The sequence below is a fragment of the Cheilinus undulatus genome, linkage group 3 (assembly GCF_018320785.1).
Source record: "Cheilinus undulatus linkage group 3, ASM1832078v1, whole genome shotgun sequence".
In the NCBI taxonomy this organism is placed as follows: Eukaryota; Metazoa; Chordata; class Actinopteri; order Labriformes; family Labridae; genus Cheilinus; species Cheilinus undulatus.
In genome coordinates this window covers 3,568,944-3,592,996 of record NC_054867.1, presented here as the reverse complement: position 1 = coordinate 3,592,996, position 24,053 = coordinate 3,568,944, and the positions used below count along the sequence as shown (strand labels likewise).

At 40.3% G+C, this 24,053-nt stretch overlaps 1 protein-coding gene across 3 annotated transcripts in view; it reads left to right on the top strand.

Moving 5' to 3' along the window:
- LOC121507192 (CD276 antigen-like) overlaps window positions 1-19,123 on the top strand; it is a 56,103-nt gene extending 36,980 nt beyond the window's left edge. For all 3 annotated transcript variants that reach the window (XM_041783397.1, XM_041783398.1, XM_041783396.1), the window contains 2 exons: window positions 17,717-17,834; window positions 18,000-19,123. In XM_041783397.1, the coding sequence (XP_041639331.1) occupies window positions 17,717-17,834; window positions 18,000-18,060 (179 nt within the window). In that variant the 3' untranslated portion in view covers window positions 18,061-19,123. The remainder of the gene's footprint in view (window positions 1-17,716; window positions 17,835-17,999) is intronic.
- The last annotated feature ends 4,930 nt before the right edge of the window (window positions 19,124-24,053 follow it).

The window sequence follows — 24,053 nt, the reverse complement described above, 5'->3', positions numbered from 1 at the left end:
CCCGATGCAGGGAAGCTGAATAAACCAACCAACAACTAAGTGTGCATGCGTGGCGTTGCAGTGTGTCAGTGCGACGTTGCCCTCAGCCTCGGTTTAAAAAAAGGTGAAATACAGAGAAACTGTCGACTCATTCTGTGTAAAAGTTATTTACACGTTTTTGTAACATTATGACGGATAGAGGAGACCGCACTACGCGACAAAAAGAGAAAAAAGAAGACGAGGACGGCGACATGAACGCCATCCTGGTGGAACTCAGGTTGCACTGCGAGGAGTTCAAGACGCTGAAATCACAAAGTGTTTCACTACAATCACAAATTGGTGAGATACACTCATCCATTGAAAGACTTTTGGACTGTGAAGTGGAACATCTGGAGAGACTTATTACGGATAACAGGGAGGATCTAAAGGCAGAGTTGGAGAGAAAGTAAGAGAAATTCAAAAGAGTTTTGATCTAGATATTGGACATCTCTCTGCTCGAATTGATAGGATGGAGGCAAAGCTAGATGAAGCAAAGCGCCCAGCCTTTAAATTTCAATCTGACGTTTCGATCATTATCGTGGGCCTTCCTTTTGAAGACGGGGAAATTCCCCTTGGAAGAGTGAAATCCCTCCTGGCAGACGTGCTGCGCTGTGACCCCATACCAGAGATCATTAACGCGGAGCGGATAAGACCACGCGGACGCAGGCCAGGTGTAATCAAGGTGGAATTTCGGACTCACCAGGATAAAGTGGCCGTGCTCCGTCGTAAACAGACTTTGAGAGATAACGAGAGGTTTAGTCACGTTTACATCCACTCTGCAAAGTCACATACGGAGAGGCTCATCAGCATGAACTTTAAAACTCTCCTCAATGAAATCCCTTCTGGAAAGGAATATTTCCTTTCAGGTAGTGGGAGACTGCTGAGGTGTGACCAACCGGGATCAGCAAACAGGATCAGCACGAGGAACAGAAGGATAACAAGAGACAATCTGGAAACCTGATAGGTAACTGCCCAACCCATAAACTCTGACAATATCACATTAGTGCACTGGAACGTGAATGGCTGGACAGCTTGGAACTGTGAGCTTAGAAAAAGAATATTACTGGACCATAATCCTGACGTGATCTCATTAAATGAGACACATTTAAAAGGGAATGAAATTATTGATTTTCAGGCTTATACCTGGTATGGACACAATAGAGCAATGCATAAGAGAGCAGTTAAAGGATCAGGAGGAGTTGGTTTTTTAGTTAAGAATAAATTGTTTGATTCCTATGATGTTTCGGGTAAAGACAAATCAGTGGAAGGAATACTTGCGTTACAATTTCAGAATAAGCTGTCTGGTTATTGCTTTGTTATTTTACTTGTTACCTACCTCCAGAGAGACCAACAAGAATAATTGGCTCTTAATCTTTTTTTGGTCATTTAATGGCCCAGATGTTTAGTTTGTCTGAGGTGGATGCAGTTTGCATATGTGGAGATTTAAATAGTAGTATTGGTAATCTTGATGATTGTATAAATGATGTGGACTGCATACCTGACAGACCTAATTTAGACAGTATTATCAATAGGTATGGGGAAATCCTTATTGAGTTCTTGAGAGAATCAAAATGCTGTGTAGTTAATGGAAGAATACCTTTGGGTAAAGATAATTTCCCCTCTGTCTCAGTTAAAGGTAAAGCCGTAGTAGATTATATTATCACCCCACATGAAAGCTTAGAAAACTGTGTTGCATTTTCTGTTCTCTCTCCTAGTGAGCTATTAGAGAGGTTAGAAGATGGATTTGGTTTATTGGGGGACAGGTGTAGGTTACCTGACCATTCTTTATTGATGCTTAAAATCCAGGTAAAGCCGATCTTTGCAAAAGAAAATCCACATTTTTCATAAAGGCAAGCAAGAAAAATTAGAGTACTAAGGCAACTTCCTGATTCTTTTTTCTTGTCTAGCCAATGTGATAATTTACTGATGGACCTTACTAAGCAGTTATTATGTACAAAAAATAACCAACAGGATATGGATAATTGGTATGAAAGATTCTGTAGTAGTATTCACACAGAACTAAGTAAATATGGGAAAGGGAAGAAGAAGAATAGTAATAAAAAATTTAGAAAACCCTCAAAACCATATTGGAACAAAGAACTGCAGACGCTTTGGGATAATCTGACTATAGCAGAGAGAAGTTTTCTTAGAAGTAAGGATAACCATATGAAGGAGAGACTGAGAAAGGAATATAGGAATGCACAAACCAAATTTGATAGGAGGCTGCGTTCTTTAAAAAGAAAATATAACAGAGGTTTTTCATTACATATTGAAAAATTACAAACTCACAACCCTCAACAATTTTGGAATGAAATTAATAGGTTGGGTCCTAGAAAGTCAAGGGCAATTCCTATAGAAACAAAATTTGAAAATGGTCAGTGTATTTCTGATTTAGAAACTGTGTTGGATAAGTGGGAAAAGAATTTTTCAAATCTCTTTTCTGGGTGCAATAATTCATCTGATGATGTATTTCTGAATGAAATTATTTCTCTGAAAAATAGAAAGGAATTTGAAATGCTATCTGATATGAACAATACCAATAGGCAAACACACAATTTATTTCAGTTCTGTTTCGATAATAGCATTATTCCAACACAGTGGCATAAGACTATCATTAAACCTATCCCAAAATCTTTGAGAAATGACCCCAGGATTCCCCTCAACTACAGGGGTATTAGTCTTATTAGCTGTGTGTATAAATTATATTCTTCACTGTTAAACTGGTTGACTATCTAGAGAGAATGGATGTACTAGTGGATGAGCAAAATGGCTTTAGAAAAAGAAGGGCATGTATTGATCATATCTATATAGTCACTTCAATTATTCGAGCTAGAATTAAAGAGAGCAGATCAATCTTTGTTTGTTTTATTGATTTCAAGAAGGCATTTGATTGGATAAATAGGGATCTTCTGCAATACAAGTTGTTAAATGTTGGTGTAAATGGGAAGTTTTATTCTGCCATTAAGTCACTATATCAAGCACCTGTTGCCTGTGTTCAGGTCAATGAATATACAACAGGATAGTTTCGGCAACAGTATGGTGTTAAACAAGGAGATATTTTGTCCCCAACATTGTTTTCTATTTACATAAATGACCTAGCCTCACAGATTAAAGCCTCTGATATTTGAGTTACAATTGAAGATCAGAATGTTGGAATATTATTATATGCAGATGACGTGGTTTTACTAGCTGAACATGAAGAAGACTTACAGATAATGCTGAACATGGTGGCAGAATGGTGCTTGAAGTGGAGACTTGTGGTAAACCAAGACAAAACACAAGTAGTGCATTTTAGGATAAAACCTGCTGAGAGAAGCTCTGCTGTTTTTAATTTAGGTTCATTGGTGCTGTCATACAATGAACATTATAAATATCTTGGTTTGACATTAGATGAACATATGACTTTTAAAGAAGCAGTGAGTGTTCTCTCTCAGTTAGCAGGTAGAGCTTTAGGATCAGTATTAAACAAAGCTAAACATTGTGATAATCTTGGATTTCAATCTTACACACAGCTTTATAATTCATGTGTATGCCCAGTGTCTGACTATGCCTCTGGTGTTTGGGGGTCCCGGGAGCACCAGAGCTCTAACTCTATACATTACAGAGCCATCCGGGCTTTCTTGGGAGTTCACAAATTCACATCAGTCCTGGCTATGAGTGGAGACAGGATGGGAGCCTCCAAACATCAGACACAAATGTGAAATGCTGCGGCTTTGGAATAGGCTTGTAAGGATGTCTGATCAGAGACTCACTAAAAAGATTTTTAGTTGGGATGTCTCTAATTGTCATCCCTGGGCCAAAGAACTGAAAATTGTCTTTAAAGCAAATAACATGTCATTTATTTTCCAAAACAAGTTAATATGTGACATCCAGGACATTAAGAGTTCTATGTTTTCTAAGTATAAACAGAAATGGTCTGTCGATATATGGTGTAAACCAAAACTGCGAACGTATTGTCTTATGAAGAATAGCTATGATGTAGAGTTTTATGTGAAATATAACCTCACTAGAAGACAGAGATCATTATGTGCACAGTTGCAGTCAGGAACTTTACCCCTGGCCATAGAGACTGGTAGGTTTAATGCCATTCCAGAGGAAGACAGAGTGTGTTTATTGTGTAACTTTGGTGAAACTGAGAACGAGATTCATTTTCTGTTTTACTGTCCAATTTATGATGATTTAAGGGACTTACTTTTCAGGAAAATGTCCTTGATTAATGCAGACTTCTTCTGGTTTGATGACTATGAAAAACTTGAGTTCTGTTTCATAAAAGGTACTTTTGCCATAGCAGATTTTATCTGCAAAGCTTGGGAGAAAAGGCAGAGTTTATTGTTTACTACTGAGCTGAGAAAAGATCACGCAACTTCGTAATTGTTATGATTTATTTTATTTTGTAAAACACTGCAATTGTATTTTTTGGGTGTCTTATAAACCCATGAAGGGTTGGGCACTTTTTGTGCATGACACGTAAATAAAGTACAATCATCAATCATCATCACAACAGAGCCCTAACTTACCTTTATCAGTGGATAGCCTCAACTTAGCTCCATTAGCGCTGCTCCCCTCCTCTTGACCACAAATGAGGGTCCATTCTTCTTTTCTTTTCCGTCACTTTCTTGCGATGAGGGACAGAAAATGTTACACACCCCACTCATTTGGTCGAGAAATGCAGCAGTAAATAACAAAAATACTCAACATTTTCTTAAAATGCCCCCGCTCTGGGACTTCCGGTGGTGACGATGTAAGAGAAAGTCGCTTGGAAGAGGTCTCTCGGTTAAACTGTTAATACAGCCCTGTAAACACCACTTTTTTTCTGAGAAAGTGATAGATAAAGTTTATAGCTTCAGCTTAATCGTGAAATGAGTGGTTCTAAATCCAGACCGAGTTATATACCAAGTTACCAAGGCACTCGTAGCGGGGCGGCTACTGTAGCTAGCAAACTTGCTAAAATGGCAGCCGCTAGCGAGGTTGCTAGCAAAACAACTGACCTCGTTAAAGACACGCCGGGCATTCTATCAACCAGCCAGCTGGTTTCTGAGCTGGAGAAGCAACGAGCCTCGCTTCTTAAGGACATGTCTGTGTTAATCCAGGAGTCTGTTAAACCATTACAGACCTCGGTAGATGCACTCCGCGAGACGGTGAATAACTTTAATGGCCGCCTCGCCGCTGCAGAGTCACTGGCTGGAGATAACTTTGAGCGCATAACAAACACTGAAAAGACTGTGAAGCTACTGCAGGCCCAGAATCAGTCTCTTCAGGACCGCCTTGATGATCTTGAAAACAGGTCCCGTAGATGCAACCCCCGGATAATTAATGTTCCTGAAGGCAGTGAAAAAGGATGGGACCCGACTGAGTTTATATCCGATCTGCTGATGGAAAACCTCGGCCCCGACGTCCTCTCCAAACCCCTGGAGCTCGAGAGAGCACATCGCTCTCTCACCCCAAAACCCAGCCCGGGAGGTAGACCCAGGCCCTTTGTGATATGCTTTCATCGTTTTCAGGAGAAGGATAAAGTGCTTCGCTGGGCGAGACTACATGAGCTTAAACACCGCGGAACAACGCTGCGAGTACACCCAGACGTCAGCGCCATCACTGCAAAGAAACGAGCTGATTTCAACAAAATTAAGCAAGCCCTCTACCAGAAAGGAGTGAAGTTCAGACTTCTCTTCCCTGCTCGCCTGCAAGTTTCATATGAGGATAAAACATTCACTTTCGAGACCCCGGAGGACGCACATGCTTTTTACAACGAGCGAGTAATGGAGAAGGAATAGGACACAATAGAAGGCTCCCGGCTGGGGCACCCACACCTGGGGCTCTCTTCGCTGCCGGGTTGGATGAGGCCGCCTGCTCCTGCTGCTGCATGCCGCCCGTGGACTTTCTGCTTTGCGGACTTCTTCGATGAGCGTCATGGTTACCATGGAAACGGGTAGGCGTGCGAGCTGTGTTAACTCTTACTTTGCTCCAAGAACGATGGACATAGACTTCTTGATTTTTTTTTTTTTTCTTTTCTTCTTCTCTGTGTCATATTGTGAACCTAATTTACTTCCATATACGGTCTGCCTTATGTGAGGTTACTACTGCCTTTTCTTTCTTTATTCTGAATGTGATGGTAAACTACTTAAGTTGGTTCCAGTGGAAAACTCAGTTTGACTGAGGTGCCTCTGATGTTCTTCAACCTATCCTATTTCAGGTATTGCGTTTTTATGCACTTTATTCATTTATTTTTTATTATTAATATTATTATCATTTATTTGTTTAATTATTTTTTTCCTCTTCTAACCTCACTACCTTTGTTTGTTTTTACCTGCCTGGGTTAAATGTTATCCTGCAGTAGGAGTTATTGAATCTGACGTTTCTGTAGGCGAGTTAAATATCAATGCAAACTTGTTGATGACCTGTTTACCTGAGTTAAATGTTAAGATGAACGTTGCCTTTCTTCATGTGTTCTTTATAGTTGTGGTGTATGTTTTAGATATTGTTCACCTGGATGACCTCTTGAGCAAGAGAAGGTTATGGAAGCAGAAAGTGTTATCCTGTTGGGATTGAAGATGTGGATGTATATGGTTTGTATGAGGGAATGGGAAATGGGAGGGATGTTTTGTTGTCTTTATTTTTGTAGGTTTGGTGTTTTTGTTGTGGTTTTTTTGTTTATGTTTTTTTCCCCCATTTTCTTTTGGCTCAGGAGTCACTTCAGACATGGCAGAGTTACCGCTCCTTGTTTTCTCTGAGATATGATGACTCAGGGTAAGAATCTTCGCTTTATCTCCTGGAATCTGAAGTGTGCCAACCAGTCCATTAAACGTAACAAGGTAATGACTCATTTAAAGCAACTCAGGGGTGATGTCTTCTTCTTACAGGAAACTCACCTTTGCTCCTCGGAGGTCAACCGTATCAAGCGACCCTGGATAGGGCATGTGTTTCACTCTAAATTTCCAGTAAAAGCAAGAGGGGCAGCTATCCTCATACATAGGAGTGTTCCATTTGAGTTATCAAACTCCGTTGAGGACCCTAATGGTCGATTTGTAATAGTTTCTGGTAGATTATGTGGCATGCCTGTGGTCATGGCCTGTGCTTATGCACCTACATGGGATGATGATAAATTCATTACAAGTTTTTTCTCCTCTCTTCCCAAAGTTGATGACCATTACTTAATTATTGGAGGTGACTTCAATTTAGTCTAAGACCCCTCCCTAGACAGGTCTTCCTCTAACCCTCAGGTGTTATCCAGGTCAGCTAAAGTCCTTGACTCATTTAAGACCAGCTTAGGTCTGTTTGACCCATGGAGACATAAATCCCATTCGGACAAAGCTTTTTCCTTTTTTTCGCAAGTCCATCATTCCTATTCTCGGATTGATTTTTTTCTCTTAGATAATTATTTTCTATCTGATGTCCACTCATGTGAATACCATAGCATTGTTATCTCAGACCACGCCCCTGTATCAATTGAGAATAGCTTCCCTAGTCATGTCCCCCCGTCCAGACAGTGGAGACTTAACTCATCTTTACTTGCCCAGGCCTCCTTTAAAGTTCACACTCACTCACCCACTCACAGATCTCTTTGTTCTTTGATGCTAATGACTCTCCAGAGATCTCTAGATGCATTTTATGGGAGACTTTTAAGGCTTACATGCGTGGGCAAATTATATCGTATGTCTCAACTCTAAATAGGATGGAGAGGGTGGAGTCGGAGCCACTCGGCAGGGAGATATTTAGAATTGACAATTTCTATGCCTTGGCTCCTACCCCCGCTCTTTATAAAGAACGCCTTCAACTTCAGTCCAAATTTGATTTATTATCCACAAGTAAAACACAGAAGCAATTATTCCTTGCTAAACAACGTTTCTTTGAAACGGGGGATAAAGCAGGTAGGTTGTTAGCGCACCAGGCGCGTGCAGCCACACTATCCAGATTGATCCCTGAGATCAAGTCCACATCAGGTGTAGCTACCTCTGACCCAGTTGAGATTAATAAGATATTTAGATCTTTCTACTCTAACCTCTACTCTTCACAATGTCCTTCGGACATTTGGGATAGGGATAACCCTCTAGATAAGATTGTTTTCCCTAAAGTAAATACGGATCTGTGTAAGGACTTGGGAAGCCCAATCTCTATTAAGGAGGTGCAGGAGGCAATTATGTCACTTCAGAATGGTAAAACTCCAGGCCCCGATGGGTTCACTGTTGAGTTTTTTAAGTTGTTTCCTGACACCATTGCACCAGCCCTCCAGAGAATGTATAATGAAGCCTTCGCAGAGGGCAGCCTACCTCCCACCCTGTCGGAAGCTTCCATCTCCCTCCTGCTTCAGAGTGATAAAGACCCGCTTATGTGCAGCAGCTATAGGCCTATTTCCCTCTTGAATGTTGACCTTAAGATCCTATCAAAGATCCTTGCCCAACGCCTACAACGGGTCCTACCAAGCATAATATCATCCGATTAAACGGGTTTTATGCTTGGAAGACACTCATTTCATTATACGAGGAGGCTCTTAAATATTATTAGCTCTCCTAGCTCGAACATTTCGGAGGTCATTATTTCGCTGGATGCAGAGAAAGCCTTCGATAGAGTGGAGTGGAGTTTCCTTTTTTTTGTTTTGCAGGAATTCAGTTTCAATCCAGAATTTATATCTTGGATAAAATTACTTTACGCTAATCCAGTCGCCTCAGTCATCACTAATGGACTCCGGTCTGCCCCTTTTCCCCTTTATCGTGGAACCAGACAGGGCTGCCCCCTTTCCCCCCGCTTACTTGCCTTAGCAATTGAGCCTCTAGCCATCTGGCTGCGTCAGGAGGATGGGTTTGAGGGTATCTCCAGAGCTGGGAAAGTGCATAAATTGTCTTTGTATGCAGATGACCTCCTTTTATGTCTAATCCTGCTGCTTCTCTCCCCGTGGTCCTATTCAGGTTATAAACTTAACCTCCATAAAAGTGAATTTCTTCCCATTAATTCTCCAGCCAAAAATATACCCCCATCTTTTTTCCCTTTCAAATATGCTAGAGACTTTTTAAGTACTTAGGGGGTCCATTACAAGGTCAATTAACCGACTTTTCTCCACAGATTTTTCTCTTCTCCTACTAGACTTTGACAGATGGTCTGTTCTCCCACTTTCCCTGGTAGATCATGTTAGTTTGGTTAAGATGGTCATTTTGCCCAAGTTTTTATATTTTTTTTCACACATTCCCGTCCTTATTAGACGGTCCTTTTTCAAATCACTAGACCAACTCATAAACTCCTTCCTCTGGGGCAATAAAAATCCACGCATCAGAAAATCAGTGTTACAGCTTCCGAGAGCCTTTGGTGGCTTGGCATTGCCTAATTTTACACACTACTACTGGTCCTGTAACATTCATAAACTTTTATACTGGATCAATAATACAGCAGACGAAGAACGCCCTGTGTGGGTCGATATGGAAGTTGCCTCCTCTAAACTCTCTCTCCATTCCCTGGTTTGTTCTCAACTCCCTTTGACTGCCCCCGACTTTACCTCATCCCCAGTGGTAGCTAACGCCGTTAAAATCTGGATGCAAGTTAAGAAAAGCCTGGGCCTCCATGAGGCCTCAAACCTCTCCCCTATTGTGAAAAATCACTTATTTTTGCCCTCTTGCACTGATTTGACTTTTCAGATTTGGTCTGACAAAGGGATAACTAAGTTAAAGACCTTTACAATCAGGAGACTTTCATGTCTTTTTCTGAACTCTCGAAGAAATTTGACTTGCCTAAATCCCACCTTTTTCGTTTTTTTCAAATAAGGCATTTTATTCAAAATCAAAATCCCAAGTTTCCTAGTCGACCTCCGGAAACTTTGGTTGATTCATTATTGGCTCTTGATCCTGAATGAAAGCGACTAATTTCTGTCATTTACAGCCTCATTAATTCTACTTTTGACTCCCCAGCATCCGGTCCCAAGGACTCTTGGGAGCAAGAGCTTGGAATCACGCTGCCTGATGGTTATTGGCGTCGAGTCTTACGGCTGGTTCACTCCTCATCCATCTGTGCAAGGCACGGCCTCTTACAACGTAAAGTTGTACACAAAATCCACTATACTAATTTGAGGCTCTCTCTAATCTATCCCAATGTAATTGACTCATGTAACAGGTGCAAACAATCTCCAGCCAACCACTCCCATATGTTTTGGTCCTGTCCCAGGCTTGCCACATTTTGGTCTGAAATCTTTAAAACCCTTAGCGCAGCATATAGCTGCTTGTGTGTGAGGGGGAGGGGCCAGGCACTCGGGCTGACTTCAGCAGGGACACACAGGAACAGAGCAACAATATATCGGCTACATATCAGCAGATGTTGATTAATCTGTGATATGCTATAATCGGTCTAATTTTTATTGTGGATATCTTGTTAAGCGGCAGTACGAACAGTTAGTGGCGCTCAAGCTTCTTGGCAGAGGAAGTGCTGCGCTCATGTTCTGCTTTACTGTCCAGGAGAGGTGTACAATTTCATCTCTGGTTTTCCTCTAACAGTAGCGGGTGAGTTCACCGGGATTTAAGAACAGATAAAAACATCACGGTACACAGCAGGAAGAGTGCAGAATGCATCTATCTGTTAAGATGCTGTCATGGATCATCCATGAAAGCTGTCAGCTGTGGAGAGGACAGGAAAGCGTACCGGCAACTGATGAGTTGTCCCAGTACGCCAAGGGGCAAAATTTAGAAGTGCCGGTACTGCGTACCGATGCATACCGGCCCACTTAAAGCACTGCTCTGTTGTAATATCCCATCCTGGGTTTACATGAGCTAGTCTAGGGTCCTTTACTGACGTAGACGAGTCAGGATTTTATACAAGTAACTGCTGCAGCGGCTTTTTTGATAAAACAGTGTAACAGAACTCTTCATAAATTATAAATATGATACATTGTTATAATAAGCACTGTACAGTATCACTAAGGTTAATACACAAATGCATTGATAAACAGTGTTGTACAGAAGTGAAGGCTACAGGAATCCAGTCGACTTGGTAAGCCGACTGCACATTTGAGAGACAAAAAAGGCACAACACAGAAAGTCACACATGCTTACATTGACAACACATAGCATATACTATAACTTAAAACAAAAGTAAGGAAATTTGTTTTTGGTAGATTATTTCTTTGTTGTAACAGTGCTTCTTGGTAATAAATCTAATACTGCTGGAAAGCCTGTTAATTACCCTTTTAAATGATGCCACATTTGTAACGATCATGCATTTGTGGGATGAGCAGCAGAGCTGAGTATGTGGGTTGTGCCAAATGTTCTCTGCCAATCAGTGGCGTGCACAGACTTTTTCAAGGGCAGGGGCGAAAAGAGAAAAAAAGGGCACATACAGCGCGTTCTTGCCACTGAAGAGGGCACTAAGTTTCGCGTGTTTTCGAGGCACTTTAGATATGTTTATATTTTATACAAGTGGCACATTATATAGCCTTGAAACAGACTAACTAGACAGACTACTCAAGTTAGTTTGTAGTCAGGATCAGCATCCACAAGAACTGTGTAGATTCAACATGGGACTGTGAAGAACACACAGAAATAAATAAATAAATCCCTGGGGGGTTTGGGGGTCTTTCCCCAGAACATTTTCAATTAAGTAGATGCTATTTCCTGTATTCTAGTGCATTTTAACACCATATTAGCACCAGATAATTCAAACTGGTTCTGTGAGATATACTAGTAGTTCTGGGTGAATATAGATCAAGAAAGGGCACAACATAAAAGTCATTGCAACAGTATTGTTTCAAAGTATTTCTTGGTACTAATGGTCTTCTGGAGTTTAGTGTGTTTTTTCCACCCAAGAGGGCAGTTTAGTGTGTTTTGTCAACCAGGAGGGCACTTTAGCACACTTTTTGGCTCCTAAGAGGGCACTTTAGCACACGTTTTGGCTCTCGAGGGCACTTTAGCACGTGTTTTGGCTCTTGAGGCCACTTTAGCTCACGTTTTGGCTCCCAAGAGGGCACTTCAGCTCACGTTTTCTCTCTCAAGAGGGCACTTTAGCGCACGTTTTTCAACAATTGGGCCACGAGGGGGGGCGACCGTCCCCCCTGCACCCCCCTTGTGCACACCACTGCTGCCAATGCCAAACAGCTTATTTTGCTGTTGCTATTGACTCTTGCTTTGAGCTTCTGGTACCCCCAGGTGCTGGCAGCACCTGTAAGCATGGGCCCTGCTACAGTGGTCAGTAGATGTCTGCTTCAAGAATTGGCATGTGTCGTGAGAATCTATCCAGAACAACTAAAGATGCAACCAAAATCTAAGGCTGTTGATATCACACCCTCTAAGGAGGAAAGATAATGATACAAGGGGGGAGAGGTCCTTTCTCCTTCCTAAACCTACACCTTCAGAGATCCTTCAGGAATGTCACTGAAGGGGGGGGGGGGGGGGGGATTCTCTTTCCCTCATGGCTGACAACTTATCAAGGAACCATGTTCGAAAAACAAGAGTTTCTCAGGCAGTAGGACTCTTTAACTGCCATTTTGATGAAAGACAGCTCCCAACAGAGATAAACACCTTAAAATCTGAATCTTTCGATTGGTCGACCAAATGGTGACCCTCCTTAGACTAAATCCTGTCTTCCTGAAAGCTGTAAGAAACTTTGCACTATGCCTCATAAATCTAAGGACTCTGTCTTCCTACAGAGCCATGGCAGAAAGCAGGCGCATATCGTAAATTCCTGGTGTTATCTCGACCACATGAAGCTGCAAGGATTGGAAGTATCAAAAAACTGTCTTAAATGTTATGTTTCTAACAGGACATGTTCATATTTGGTTGAGTCTGTTTACAAGGAACAGAATGACTTGCCATACTAATCTCTGGCATTTTCCCTTACTGAATTATGGTTTTATGATATAATTTAGATGTATTTCTCCAAGTTGACGAACAGAGACTGAAAATCGTCCCTGGATCAACATTGCCACCTCGTGGTCAAGTTCTGTCACACCCAAATGCAGAAACATTTTCTAATGTATAATTGTGCGTATAAAAAATTAACTGTGTTTCTAATGTTTGTGTGATAGTTTATTGATAGTATTCTAGAGTTTTATAACCATGTTGTGTTATCTCTACATTATCCGATTAACTTGATGATCTGGTGGAGTGGATTTAATCAAACACTGGGAGGGCTTCAAAACCAAAACCCCTCCCTCTTGTATAAGAGTAACTTCAGAACTCACAAGAGTTCAGAGAGAAGCAGAGAGTGTGGAGTTCGGTGTGCAGTTCCAGCGGTCAGGTCTGGACAGTCCAAGAAGATGCTCACTGAGGAGAGCTCTGTTGAGTCTCCTTGGGCCTCCTAGGCCCATTCTTGATCCAAGCATTGTGCCAAGTCTGATAAACAATCAGACTTAGAATTTTTCTTATCCAGTACAAGATTTTTCCTAACCTTTTTTTATAGCTTCGTGCTAGATTTTTGTAACGCAGAGTTTTTGTTTTTCCTTTTTATCACACAATCGACTTCACTGTGAGCCAGCAGTCACGTGGTGTCGATGCGTTTGAGTTTATCCGATTTTTAATTGGACGATCAAGAGCTGTTTTTGGAACGAGAGACAATCCTTCCAATTCATCTCTCTGGGGCTGATGTCTCCAAAGTTCCAATAAATTAGTTCAGATCTATTTTTCTTCCAAATTCACGCTCCAAATTCTTAACATTGGTTAAAATTTTTCCGTTCGGATTATTAGAATAATCCACTCTCACCAACTAAGTTAGCATCCTTTCTCTTTACCATATTTAGTCATGTTCTGTTTATTCATTTACATTATCTATTCATATAACCTGTGATTTATGTCTGTTATTTTGTGATTTTATAATAAATCTTCAAAAGACAGTCGTAGTTCGGGAATTCATTCTATTAAGCAGAGAAATAGAGTCAATGTTATGAGAATTTACTACTTTAGAAATGAGATTGATTTACAGTTAATGTTCTTGTTAATTAATTAAAGGTTTTGATTAATTAATAATTGCAATATTTTATTGGTTATTAAATAACCAATCCACGTAAGCGGTGGTGCCCTATTCTTTACGAGGTTTACTTGATAATATTAATTTATTATCAACACATTTTCACTACAGCATGCCTCATTTGACTGATCTGGATAGGGCCCATTGGTTGGGCAACTTCAAGCTGGTGTTCTACAAAACCAAGTTGCGGCATTGTTTGGAGTGAACCCTAGTACCATCTCCAAACTGAAGGCCAAGTTCCATATAACAGGGAATGTCAGAGACAGGCTGCGAAGTAGGCGTCCCAAGAAGATGACACCCCAAGAATACTGTTTTCTCACCGCTGCAGCAAGAACTCTGTCCTCCAAGATGACAACACTCACCCCCACAGAGCGGGGTTTATCAGAGACTACCTCAAGAATTTGGGAGTGGAGAGGATGGAATGGCCGAATAAGCTGTTTGGCATGGGCAGAGAAGATTTGGTACATTTTTCATGAGAGTAACCCACATACTCAGCTCTGCTGCTCATCCCACAAATGCACGATCCTTACAAATGTGGCACCATTTAAAAGAGTAATAAACAGGCTTTCCAATAGTACAGGGTTGCCAGGTCTGTGTGACAAAACCAGCCCAATGGCCGATAAAACTAGCCCAAAAACAAGCCCAATGCTGAAATTCAAAATAATACAGTTAAAACCTCTGCCATACTGCATATATTGCTTGAGTGCCTGCAGACATTCTGCTTTTCTGTGGGTGCCGTGTATGGCTATGTGCCATGTTCCATGTTTTCCTGCCTCTCTGCAGGTTGTTTTAGTTGTACTTGAGTGTAAATAGAGTAGTTTCTCTGCTACAGATATTAAATACTCATACACAAGACACAGGGGTGCAACTACCTACTTTCTGAGGGGTATGTGGATACATCACAGCCCCCCCGCCCACTTAGAGCTGTGAGAAGCTTTTCAAATAGCTGATGAATTATGGGTGTCTGGATATTTCTATTTCATATTTGGACATTTACTGTAGTTCTGTGACTCTGTAAATTTAAAGGGATGCTTTCTAATTTTTTTCCTCTAATTTTTGATACTTTTTTTCTTTGCCCTGGGCCTCCAAATGGCTAAAACCGGCCCTGCCTCACACCTGCAGCTCCCCCTCACAAATCGTTCTGCCAGTTTGTTGCATTCATTTTTCTGTTTCTGCCCTTTTGACAGTATTTATCATTACTACGTTTACGATCAAATAAAACACCCACGTTTGGACAAGTTTTACTCAGTTTTACATTGTTTTAAGATGTGATCCATGTGTGTTTGGCTCGTTGATGATGATGTGCATCATAAAAGTCATCATCAAATACAAGTATGGGAGAGCATCAGCAGGAAATGACTGAAGAAATGTGTTAAAACGAGAGCATTAGAAGCTTCAACACCAGACAGCACACCTCTATGAAGGTATTATGGACTTACTGAAGGGAAGCGCCGTCAGCGGACGTCCTCTGCGCTCTTTTACGCACATTCCTCTGTCCTGACCCGACGGTAATAATACACAAGTTTTCATTTGAATTTGGCAGTTAAAGTCTGTCTTCTTTGTGTGGACTTAGATTTATTGATATGACTTGTTGCAGTCTTTAGGCTACTGCTGACAGTTTTCACCTTTATAGAGGATTTCGGGAGAATTTTTTTTGTAAAGTAAGCCTTATAAGAGCCACGATTCAAATGAAAGCACCCTCATGCAGGAGGAGAGGTGAAGGAGCGGAGGGGCACCTAATCAGAGACGTGCCTCTGTTATTGATCATATCGTTTACACATGCACAAACAGCTGTTAAATACAGAAAATGCCGACTCGAAATAATTTTACCCCCATTGCTTTGGCGCTCCTATGCGCCGCATATAGTGCATACCCACTTTTTGCACCACTGACAAGACATAAAAAATGGGTTTGCTCAACCTGCGGACAACAAAATCTACCCATGGCAGTATGTTAAAAGTAGCCCAATTCCCCAGTAAGACCGCGGACCTGGCAACCCTGCAACAGTATAAGATTTATTACCAAAAAGTATTGTTACAACAAAGAAATAATGTACCAAACACAAATGTACTTACTTTTTGTTTTTAGTTATGTTTATCACTTCCTTTGACAGCTTCTGTCCTGAGTGTGACTCTCTGTACCCAAAGGAGGAAACCGGATAGGGAAACACTGTATGACGGGCTCCACCCCCGTGAACATAAATGTCATACACACCCGGAACAAATCTCTCTTCTCTGCCCTGCGTAGTTTGAGCAAGAGACACCCACCTGAGTATATTTATACTTCACATGTGATTTTTGGAATAAAGTTTGAGTCTAGAACTGAACTTAATCCTCTCTTGTCCTTCTGTCCAACAGAGAACTGGCTGTATTTATCAGCACATTTCTCAATTTGCATATTATGTTGGGGTTTTTTTTAAATTTTCAAATCAGGAGATGTTGGGCTGTTTTCTGTTTAGTTTTTCATTCAGCATATTTTTTTATTCCTCTTTTTTGTCTTACAATAATAATAATAATCTTTATTTATAGAGCACTTTTCAAAACAAAAGTTACAAAGAGCTTCACAAGAAAGAGAAATACAATGCAATAAAGGAAATACAATGCAAATAAAATACCAGTAGTCAGGCAGCAAAGTGGGTACAGGTAAAAAGATCTAGACATGTCAAACTCAGATAAAATCAGGTAAATAAGAGGAGTTGAAATTTAAGAAAAATCCAGAAAGGCTCTTCGATAAAAGTATTTCTTAAGAAGAGATTTAAAAGAAGTCACTGACTCAGCTAATCTGATTTCCTCAGGCAGGGAGTTCCAGAGCCCTGGGGCCCTGACCACAAAAGCCCTTGCGTTGATTATATCACGGGCTGTACCAACTTTCACTAAAAATTCTTAAGAACAGTTAGATTTAAATTTATATCTTAAACATGTTAAATAAAATTATTAGCTACACTAACGGCGGTTAAAGAAAAATAAAAATAAGAGAGGGAAATATAGCATTGTAAATCTAGGAGTTTTTTATTTCTTTTAATTGATGAACCGAACTGTGACCTAGAAACTGAGATACAAACTGAACTGTGACCTCTGTGATCTGTTACACCCATACTCAACAGTGTAGTTCATACATGCAAAGGAAAAACAATCAAATTTTGATGTAGACTTATAAGATCATGCCCGTGGGAAATACTGTTATAAAATCTCTGTACATTGTTGTATGCGGGGGGGGGGGCTCAATTACAAGAAGAAAAGTTAATGTGAAAGTCCATGTCTGTTAAAACACTGAAAAAACCTGAAAGATGAGAAAATGCTAATACAACTTAGGTATTTGATGAGTTTGTGCTGCTTTTTTTTTTTTTTTTTTTTTTTTTATCTGAGTCAGTGGTGTCTCTAAATGTTGAATAATTCTTATGCAGTTAAAAGATAAATGGAGTTCAGATGTTCTGGGTGTCTAAATGTAAATGTTGAAGGTGATCTGGAAAAATGCTCCTTTGGGTGCTCAGCGTATACAGCTGTGATGTAAACAGAGTGAAGTGGATTCAAACTTTGTTGGTGCTGATGTTTTAAATGGAGGATGAAGCTCCAACATCAGCTTCCTTTCTGCTCACAGAGCACAGATAACTTCTCTGTTCCTGATGACATTCAGCACACAAACAGACACAGAGATACATTTCTGCTCCATCAGCAGCTTCAGTTGTGCTGTTTCCACTCTGACCTCCACCTCCATCAGTAAGTCATATGAAGATATGCTCTGATATCAGACTCTCTCTTTTTGATTTCAGCTGTGTCCCATGTTGGATGGATCGCTTTGGGTGCATTTCTAGCTGGTGTTGTTGCTGGAATTGCTGGTGGAATTGCTTTTCTAGCCAAGCATGACTTCACAAAAAAATCTACAAAAAGGTAAATTTATCTAATTCTTTCAAACCGAGCAAAAAACAGATATTAAATCTTAAAAGCTGTTTTATTTCCTCGGGTATACAATATAAGCTTTATTTTTACCCTTGGAGATGGATCAGTCACTTGTGTTTTTTTTCTGGTAATATAATGGATTTTTTCTTTCTGCAGACAAAAGGAGGAGAGACCCCTGAAGAGCTCTACTGATCAAGTCCAAAATGGATCCAGTTAACATGATCTGAGGTCTGCTGATGAAGTGTGTTTTTGTTGATTTCAAAAGTAGGAGGACCAGTTTAAGTTCTCTACAGTACTCTGTGATGGAGGGGACATTTTATTTGTTCCTCATTTATGTCAGACAGTTTCAGAGTTCAGACCTCAAACGTCAAACTAATGTTTGGTTTAGGTCAGAATAAAAACTGTTTTGGAAGAGCGCAAACAAACCAACAAACTAATATGCCTGTTTTTCTGCTTTCATATAAAAATATTTCATGTTGCCACGAACATAAAGCTTTTCTGACAGTGAAAAAGTTTATATCAAATGTTGTCATAATAACTATGATATTGCATGATTCTGTACCAAAAGAATAATCACCACGTGTGCAGCCTTACATTCTTTGTCACAGTCTGAGGTGTGTCTGATGTGCTTTTTCATTTCTCATTTCACTAGCTCATTTTTTATTAAAGGGTTGGCCCTCCCCCACTTGGAGGAAAGTTCCACCGTCCTCTAACTGATCCTCTCAGCTACCAGCTGAGATGCTGAGATGGTACAGAATGCAGCAGCTCATGTTTTGACCAGAGTGAATAAATATGAGCATGTTACTCCAGAGCTGGCCTCTCTTCATTGGCTTCCTTTTCAATGTAGAGCAGACTTTAAAGTGCTGCTTCTAACTTATAAAATAGTAAATAACTGCACCATCGTCCTTGTCAGGGTTGGTAAACCTGTAGGCTATATACCTGCATGTGTTTTGCGTTCCCAGGGGACTGGGTTTTTGAGTGTCCCAAAGGTCCGTAAAAAGACTGTTGGTGAGCGAGCTTTTTCTTCCCATGCTCCAACATTGTGGAACAGTCTTCCTGTTTGGCAGGATCCTCCAATTGTAGTTTTCAAAGCAACACTGAAGACCCACCTCTTTATTGTTGTATATGAGTCCTGAATTGTTCGTCTGTTTCTCTAATGTCCCTTTTTTGTTTTGTTAGTGTGTTTTTATATGTTTGTAGTTTTTTAAATGCTTTTATTGTCAAGTGTTTTTGTTCTTTTAAATTTCCATGTACAGCACTTTGATTGAAAGCTCTTAATAAACAATTTTATTATTACTGCTATTATGAATACTATAAGTAACTTAATTTCTCACCACACATAGCAAATATTCATTCTGTTCCAAAACTTTAACCCCTTAAATGCTTTTTGTGATTACAACATGATTTTTATTTTAACCTCCTGTGTCCCTAGGGTTGTTTTTTTTTAAACCCTTTTGGATTTTTGTTTGTGAATTACTTTGGTTGTGTTGATACATATGGCATACACTCTGCTAAAGGTGTGGGGGTTTTTTGGGTGAATTTTGGTATTTCAGGAGAACAAGAAACATTTTAAAGTCTTTTATACACTGTGTAAAAAATAGCCATACCTGTGTCCCCTGCAGTATTTTTTTTATCCCATTGACTCCCATTTCAAAACATTTTTGAATACATTGCCGTTGTGTTTTGATTTCTTTTCTTTTTCATTCATTTGTTGAAATCCCTTGAAAATGTTATTATTTTGTTGTTTTCCACTAGTGGGTGATATTTTCTCATGTACTGTATATCTACCACTGAGAGGCCATGTCAGTTTTTTTTTTCAGTATCATATTATATCATGCAGTGAAGGCCAAATCAACTGATATCTAGAAGAAGGAATTGTAAGAGGGATGCCATAGTGTAGGTGTGTCAAACTCAGTTATGTTCAGGGGCTGGATTTGCTATATATAGATGTATTTATGTATGTATTTAAGACGGCTTCTTGCAAGTAATCTAAACAGGTCAGGCGTAAATATGCTGTCCTTGTTTCAAAGGGCAATTTTCCTTCAGATTTTTAACGCTTTTAAGACCCACTGATGTTAAATCTACAAGACTGGAAAATTCATTATAAATATACATTCAGCATGACTGTTTATGGCTTTAAAACGGCAACTTGTTCACAAAATCTTATCTGATCCTTATTTCACCTGGCCTGGGATCAGTTGACAGAGTCCAGAGAGGAGATGAGTGAGAGAAAAGAGGGGAGAGATGGGAGAGAGAGAGAGAGAGAGAGAGAGAGAGAGAGAGAGAGTATCCTGCGGAGACTGATTCCAGACTGCTGCGCTATCATACTGCTCATAGTGCTACAAACCCTCACCTGCTGAGTGAAAACTTGACTTTTAAGCACATGTCTGAGCCCAGTCGTTCTTCTGCATGTCCGTTCTCTCTGAATCATCCTGACATCTGTGCACGCGTCATGAACGGGGCCATCTCCATGCAAATTTGATGTATTTTAGCGCTGCACCAGATTAAAAATGCCGATCTCTCATGTCATAGGACAGCCTGTGTCCAGATTAGGATTAAATTTTCAGTTATTAAGAATCTGTTTTATCATCATAAGAGGAGTTTTTACCATTTGAAGAGACCTGGAGTTAAGTATGCTACAGGATTTATAAACTATGTCCTGCTTGAACATAAGTGACCAAGACCATAATTGCACTTCTTGTTGACATAAAATTAAATTGTATGTAAGCAAATCTAGTTGCTATTAGTTTGGCATCACACATTTTTATAATGAGGGGTTAAATCAGGCTGGAGACTGAACTGAGTCACTCATCAGGACAGATACAATGTCTGCATTTGTGGCTGACGAACTATTACACAGGGAAAGTGTTTGCTATCCTGAGAGCAGCTTCAATCCCCCACAGGGATAGAAGTTTAGTTTAACAAGGCAAAACCCTCTGACATTCATTCAGGCCCGAGAGAGGAAACAGGAAAACTGAGGTGCAGACTGGACCGGAGTCTATGAGACAGTGAGGTGCAGCTGTGCACGGTGGCTATGTTCTTCATCTTAATTGATTAATAAATGAATAAATAAATAAATAGATGAAATAAATCCCTCTCCTTCAGTTTCAAAAATCATGCAGTCTGTATCAGCATCTCTTTTAAAAAGGCGTGTTTGCAGAACCTAGATGAAGCAGCTGTGCTGCAGTGTGCTCTGATGTGTGTCCTTTTTATGTTCCTCTCTGCTCTAAAGAGAGTTCAACGTACCATATTTACTGATTTATTGCATTGTATAATGATCTTTCTTTTCTATAGTATAGATAGATCATGAAAAATGAGTGAAAATTGGTATTTTAAAGACCTAAGTCAGTAAATATCCACAATTTATATTTTTTAAAAATGTCCATCTTATTCCCCAAATGTCTAGCAGATGTGGCACCTGCTGGTGAGCTGTAAGTGGTCCGCTGACCCTAAGTTTGACACCCCTGCCATAGTGTAGTGTGCATGTTTGTGTTGAGGAATTTGTGTGTGTGTGTGGGTGTGTGTGTGGGGGGGGGGGTAACACTTCCTGTTTCCCCTAGGTTTACAGCTCAACGCCAAGGAACCCCTTCTGCTGGGCTGAGCCGTGCATCCATGTTGGCTTCCATGAACAATTGCTTTAAAAAAATTAAACAAAATTATTTCCATCTCCTGCCATGAAGTGATTTTCTATACCATGTTTGTTTCCTTCTTTAAAGTACATTCCATTTCATTCATTTTTAGTTAGCCTAATTTTATCTTTCACATCATTCAAAAATGCAACACTGGACTTCATTCAAAGTCGACCACAGTTTGGAGACTGCCTCGAATCATCCAAACAGGTGTTGAGGTTATGCAATGAAGAACAAACAGAAATCCACTTTACTTCATTTACCTGTATGTGTATTTGAAAAGAAGTTATCTTTAAACATCAGGGGCCTGTTGCACAAAACTAGGATAAGGGATTAAGCCGGGATATCTTGGTTATCCTGGCTCAACTTATCCGAGATCCGGTTGCACAAAAGCAGGATAGTGGAAAACGGGATATGTCATGGCATAAGTTACCATGGAGATTTATTCTGTGGAGCTAGCCTGCTCCAGACCAGGCTAAGTTCCAGGATCTATTTAATCTCATCCCTTATCACCACAAATGGAAACTAATAGTTATCCCACTGCCCACTACACAATGTTATCACAATCAACTAGACCCACTGTCATTATCCAAACATTTGTGATATTAAATTTCAATCATTTTAGATGAATGATTATTTTAGATGATTTTGCAATCATTAGATAATTTACAGTTTTCTAGAGACTATTTATGCCATATAAATATAAATACACATCAAAGAGTAACATGAAGTTCCTTTATTGAATAAGGATAAATCAAAGCAAGTAAAGCATCAGCTCCTTTCAAAACTGAAGTCACACAGTGACAAGATAGAAAGCACAGAATCAAAGCATATTATAGAACATAAGAATAAATACACATTCAATGGTCTGTATATAATACACCCCACATGTCTACACACTGAAATAAATGCAGGACAAATCCATACACAACAAATGAATGCATGCAGTAGTCTCCCTGCAAGCGTGTATACACACAGTATACAACACAAACATCATAAGAGGCCAAATCAGTTTAAATTGAATTTAAAAAAAAAAAACACAACTTCCTCTGCCAATGCATGTCATATTTAACTGAATTTCACAGCATGCATCTCTGCCATTGCAGCACATATTTAACTGAAATTTAAAGCATGCATGTTAACTCAAATAATTTAACACATATTGGTCCCTGACCAGCCGACCACTGTAGTCATCAGGGAAGATGGCAGGATTGTCCCAGTTCATGTGTGATGGCACTCTGGAGGCCCTCTCCTTCCTCAGGCAGGCCACATTGTGGAAGACAGCACAGGCCACAGTGATGTCACATGCCCTCAAAGGGCTGACCCTTAAGTCTTGAAGACAGTGAAAGCATGCTTTCAGGAGGCCAAAGGTCATTTCAATCCTGGCTCTTGTCCTGGCATGGGCATGACTGTAGGCCTGCTGTGCTTCCTGGGGGTCTGTGAATGGTGTCAGGAGAAAAGGCTGGCAGACAGACCCCTTGTCCCCCAGCAACATACCAGAGAATTCACCTGTCAATACAAAATCTCATCATCACAACCTCATAACAGAGTGACATTCTTGACAGAGCCATGACGTAAAAGTGGTTTTTAATAGAGGTTATGTGGCTCACCTTGTGATAGGCGCTGATAGATTCCAGAGGTCTGAAAGACTCGGGAGTCATGGACCGAGCCAGGCCACTTTGCCATAACATTGCTGATGAGACAGTCAGCATTGCAGACCATCTGAAATTATAAGACGAAGACTATTTAAACCAACCAATGCACATCACAAGCAATGCACAGTGTTCATTAATTAACAATTTGAAAAAGTCATGTTCACCTGAACATTAATGCGGTGAAAGGATTTCCTATTCACAAAATCCGCCACCCGTGCCTTGCTTGTGGGTTTTCTTTTTGACAGCTAAAACAGTACAGACAATGTGTGAGCAGGCACCCTCTGGGTACAATGTACGCATGTGCATTAAGTATTAGTCAGGGCACTTACCATTCTGCAAGATGTTCTTGTATGTAATCTTGACTTGCTGCCATGTCCGTTTTGGCACAGTCATGTTTAATCTACACACACACACCCACACACACCCCCCCCACACACACACAAACACACTTGGATACATATAGGCTAATTAAAAAGCAGAGGAACATGGAGCAAGAGGAGCTAAGATAAGATTTTACAATCTGATGGAGTTACATTTACACAATTTCACTCACATCTGCAGTCAATTTCACTTACAATTTCAAATGATTCATAATCAGAGTACAACTACGTTTTTGGAGATGTTAATTAACTATTTGGATTGTAATTGTGATGGTTTCAACGGAGCAATGAGTGTGTATTTGCACACTACTTACGCATTCAGGCGTTCTGCAATACTTTGCCACCTTTCTCTCGTTGTTTTACTGTGGCGGTGTTGCCTTTCTTTTATATTTGGTCCTTCACCTCCTCCTAAGCCTCCATGAGGATTTCTGCCTCTGACAGGGAAAGTACGCCGCCCTCGATGTCATGGTGAATCGCTGAATCTGTGATCAATGGTGGGGTCTATTTGAGGAAGCCACGTGTGCGCACTAATCCAGGATTGGTTTC